This window comes from Calypte anna, chromosome 28, assembly GCF_003957555.1.
Source record: "Calypte anna isolate BGI_N300 chromosome 28, bCalAnn1_v1.p, whole genome shotgun sequence".
In the NCBI taxonomy this organism is placed as follows: Eukaryota; Metazoa; Chordata; class Aves; order Apodiformes; family Trochilidae; genus Calypte; species Calypte anna.
In genome coordinates this window covers 2,292,256-2,296,196 of record NC_044273.1, presented here as the reverse complement: position 1 = coordinate 2,296,196, position 3,941 = coordinate 2,292,256, and the positions used below count along the sequence as shown (strand labels likewise).

General features: G+C 51.7%; 1 protein-coding gene across 1 annotated transcript; it reads right to left on the bottom strand.

The window, feature by feature from the left end:
* Positions 1 to 124: 124 nt before the first annotated feature.
* CHERP (calcium homeostasis endoplasmic reticulum protein) lies at positions 125 to 3,722 on the bottom strand. Its single transcript, XM_030466658.1, has 8 exons — positions 3,644 to 3,722; positions 3,367 to 3,540; positions 2,643 to 2,824; positions 1,776 to 1,913; positions 1,122 to 1,273; positions 686 to 797; positions 258 to 347; positions 125 to 142 (listed from the first exon to the last, which is right to left on the bottom strand). Exons 1-8 carry the CDS (start codon positions 3,666 to 3,668, stop codon positions 125 to 127), a joined length of 891 nt encoding a protein of 296 aa, XP_030322518.1. The 5' UTR covers positions 3,669 to 3,722.
* Between the last annotated feature and the right edge of the window lie 219 nt (positions 3,723 to 3,941).

Below are 3,941 nucleotides of genomic sequence, written 5' to 3'. Positions count from 1 at the left end.
CTTTCACACTGTCAAATATGCACAGGACTGCAGGGCTACAAATACCAACAGACTCTTTAGGACTGTATCAGCAGCTTGATTATTGCATGTTTGAAATAACAATGTTATGGTTTACATTATTTTTCTAATCACTTGCACCCAACTTCAAGGGGGGGGAAGATGAATAATTAACTTTCAAAAAAGGAAAACATTTCCTAAATTTGTTTTCAAAGCATTTACATGAATAACAAAACTGTTACTTCTCTTTTGTGGCTCACCTGGTACTGGCCAAGTCCAAGAGCTGGGCTCTGTAACTGCTGAATGATTGATTCATCAAAGTACCCATTTTTCTCCCATAGTTGAAGGAGCTGCATAAATTTAAGAGCAAAAAGGTTTTAGATTTTATGAGCAAGAGGAAAATTGATGCACATCATTTTTATTTAGCTTTGTCAAAAGACCTAGGACTTCAGCACATGTCTTTGAACCACAGAAGATTCAAGGGCATTTATGATTAACTTTAAATAAAGCCTTGGTACTTCTAAATTCTAGTTTGAACATTAAATTAAGCACATCCTGTGACAGCCTTAATGAAGAAAACCACACTAAGAAAATGTCAGTGGTCCTCTTCCATCACCATAGTTGTGAATCTCCCTAGCTCTGACCCAGCAAAGCAGAGCATACAGTTAAACCAACACCAGGTACTCACTCTGGCAATTTTCTGTTGCTTATCCTCCTCCACTGCTAGAAAACTGGTACAATAAATGGGCACAACCACCTTCTGTAAAGCTGCCAGCAGATCCCGAGCTTGCTTCCGTTGGCTTCAGGAAAGGAATGGGAAGAGAAGAGTTCCTGCTTTTCACTGTGCCACCAAGAGCTTTGCAATATTCAGTTCACCCCTGCTATACTAAAAGTAGAGGGCTCATAAAATAGACAGTTCCCTCCCTTTACATTTTTCTGGAGAAAAAACCCCACAAAGCAGATAAAAGCTGCACTGATGACCAAACCACTCGATCTCTGTGCCAGCTACAGCCCCCTAAGGCAGCTGCTAAATATAATGCATTCAAAATGACAAGTCAACCTAAGAATGCACCTGCCAGAGAGTCTTAAACTACCCAAAGCATGAACCCCCCATTAGCTCTTACCAGTGGTGCAAGACATCATTGATTAAGTAGATGAGGTGCAGGCGGAGCTCGAAGTGAGCTCCCTCGGCCGTGATGCGGTTCCGCAGGTGCCCGGCCATCAGCTCACAGTGGGCAGGAGACTTTGCATTACTGAACATCCAGTTCTTGCCAGCCTCAGAAAAACAAATTTCAAGTATATGAAGTTATTCTGATGTGTTCCCATCGTTATGGGCTCCCAAGAACTCTCCCAAGTTGGAGAGTTTTTCAAGTAACAGCTGTCACCCCACCGACAGTGAGAGAAAAGAAGAATCGTGGCATGGTTTGGGTTGGAAGGGACCTTAAAGATCCTTAAAACTCATCCAGTTCCAACCCCCCTGCATGTGCAGGGACACCTCCCACCAGCCCAGGGTGCTCCAAGCCCCATCCAACCTGAACTTCAACACTGGCAGGGATGGGGCAGCCACAGCTTCCTTGGGCAGCCTGTTCCAGTGTCTCCCTACCCTCAAATTCAAGAATTTCTTCCTCATGTCTGACCTAAATCTCCCCTCTTCAAGTCTGAAACCATTTCCCCTCCCACTACACAAAGAAAGCTGCTGCTTACTGCACAAGCTCAAAATGCAGATTGGATTTAATCCACAAGAGCACCAGTTCACTGCTCAGTTTTAGGTCACTTACTGAGATTGCATCTTTTGTACAGGTGTCAATGATTGGCTGCAACAAGTTGTCAAACTCGTTCATATCCAACTGAGTTTCCTCCAAAACTTTCTGCATTTGTTGCTCAATTGCAAGGGCTACTGCTGATGTGACTTGTTCCTGAAAAAAAAACAATTAAAAATATATTAAACTTAATATTGTTTTGAAGAACTAAGCTGCTGCACTCCCATTTTCCTCACCCTCAGGACCCATCTCAAAGACCTTTTACAAGGAAGATCACCACATAAAGATGTTCCAATTATTTGTTTTGGGAAGAAAAGACTCTTATCACACTTCAGGAAGAGTCCAGCTCATTCCCACCTTTAAAATCTCTCCATTGTGAAAAAAAAAAAATTAATTGCAGGGAACACTTAAATGCACATGACACCAGGAACCAGTTCCTCCAGGAACTCCTCATCTGGTTCCCAGGAGCTTTAACAGCAAAACGTTGCCTGCAAAGCCCAACAAGGTGAAATCTTGCTCTTCCCTTCCACCCCTAATCTGAATCCAATCTGAAACCACCTCAGGATACAACCCCAAATGTCCCACAGCTCCCAGCAGCCCTGAACAGATTCCAGCAGTCATGCTTTGTGTCACTCTGCAAACCAACAAAGTTTTTCATGTTGTAAAGAAGCTGTTTCCATCAAAGCTCAATCTCCCTGGCACTCCTGATCCAGCTGCTCCAAGGATCTGCAACTGCCACAGAACAAGCAAAGGAACACTCCCTCCTCTCCTGGCCAACACACAACCACCAAGCAGGAGGAAAACATCCTCTTCCCTTCACTCCTGATTTCTACAGCCACTAGCAGAGTCCAGGATAAAGCAGGTGAATGTTTATCTGAAACCAACCTGTCTCATAGCCAGGAGATGCTGCTCCTGCTGCTGCAGGTTCCACTGACTCTGCTGGATCAGCTCCTCCACGGAGGGAGTTCCCTGAGGGGTCGGGAGAGGTGCAGCCGGGGGGAGAGTTGGTTGTGGCAGGGGCTGGATCTGTGCAGAAGCCTCCAGATCTTGACTTTGCTTGCACAACACTAGCAGACAGAGTAAACTTTTAAAGGAAAGCCTCAAAGAAAACTGCTACCACCAGCCCACACGTGAAAACCGGGCTGGATCCAAACCAGCCCCCTCCCTGCTTTTCCTGACGGCTTCAAACAAAACCAAAACCGCGCCGCCAAGGGTGGGGGGTGCAGCAGAGGATCGGCAGCAAACCCTCGCTCGCTTCCCGAGGAATGGCTCCGAGGCCAGGAGTGCGGGTCACCCTGTTCCTGAGGACCCTCCGGCTGCCGGCTCCGTCCCCTCGCAGTGCCGGTACCAGCGGTGGGGCCCGGCCACCTCCGAGCCCGCAAGCGGGGGGGGGTGAAGAGCCGCGGGCCGGGCTCAGCCAACTACCTAGAGCTCAGAGGCTGCAAACCAGTCCTGGCGGGGCAGAGCGCGGCCAGGAGGCAGAAAAGCAGCTCCGGTAGCGGGGCCGGGAAGCAGCGGCCCCGGGAGGAGAGGTGGGGGGGGCAGAGCCCGCCGAGGCCCTGGGCAGCCCCGAGCCGCCAGCCCCGCACATGCCGCGGGCCCCACTCACGCTGCTGCTGCTCCAGGGCCAGCTTGTACTTGTAGTAGCCATAGAAGTCTCCCCCGAAGAGGAAGGAGAATTTGGGGTTCTCCTTCTGCTTCTCCATCGTCATCTTCTCGAACTCGGGCCCGTTCCGCGCCACGAACTGCGCCAGCTTGTCGATGACATTCCGCAGCTCCTGGTCTGTGGGAAGGCAGCGCCGTCAGAGCCCGCCGGTCCCGCCGCCTCCGCCCCGTTCCCCTCTCCCCCTCTCCCCCGTTCCCCTCCCGCCGGGCCCCGCTCTCACCCTCGGGCGGCAGCGGCATCTCCATGGCTGCGGGACAACGGGCCCCGCCGCTAGGCCGCACCGCCCGGAAGTGCCGCCCGGCGCCACGCGCAGCCGCGCTTTACGGCCGCGTCGCTATGGAGACGGCGGGCGGCGCAGGGCGCGCGAGGCTGTTCCTCCACCTCCCCCGCGCGCCGCGGGCGGCACGAGGCGCTCTGAGGGGAGAGGCGGGAACGGGACCGGGAACGGGACCGACACCAGCACCGGAACCGGGACCAGGCCGCTCTGTCAGGCTGATGGAGCCAGCTCGGCCCGCAGC

What these genes read in the sequence shown, in the direction of transcription:
- CHERP (XM_030466658.1), bottom strand. Translation starts at nt 3,668, where the DNA reads ATGGAGATGCCGCTGCCGCCCGAGG. An exon ending in GATGCCGCTGCCGCCCGAGG is followed by an intron (nt 3,541 to 3,643) that starts GTGAGAGCGGGG and finishes GCCTTCCCACAG; the next exon opens with ACCAGGAGCTGCGGAATGTC. An exon ending in GGCCCTGGAGCAGCAGCAGC is followed by an intron (nt 2,825 to 3,366) that starts GTGAGTGGGGCC and finishes TCTGTCTGCTAG; the next exon opens with TGTTGTGCAAGCAAAGTCAA.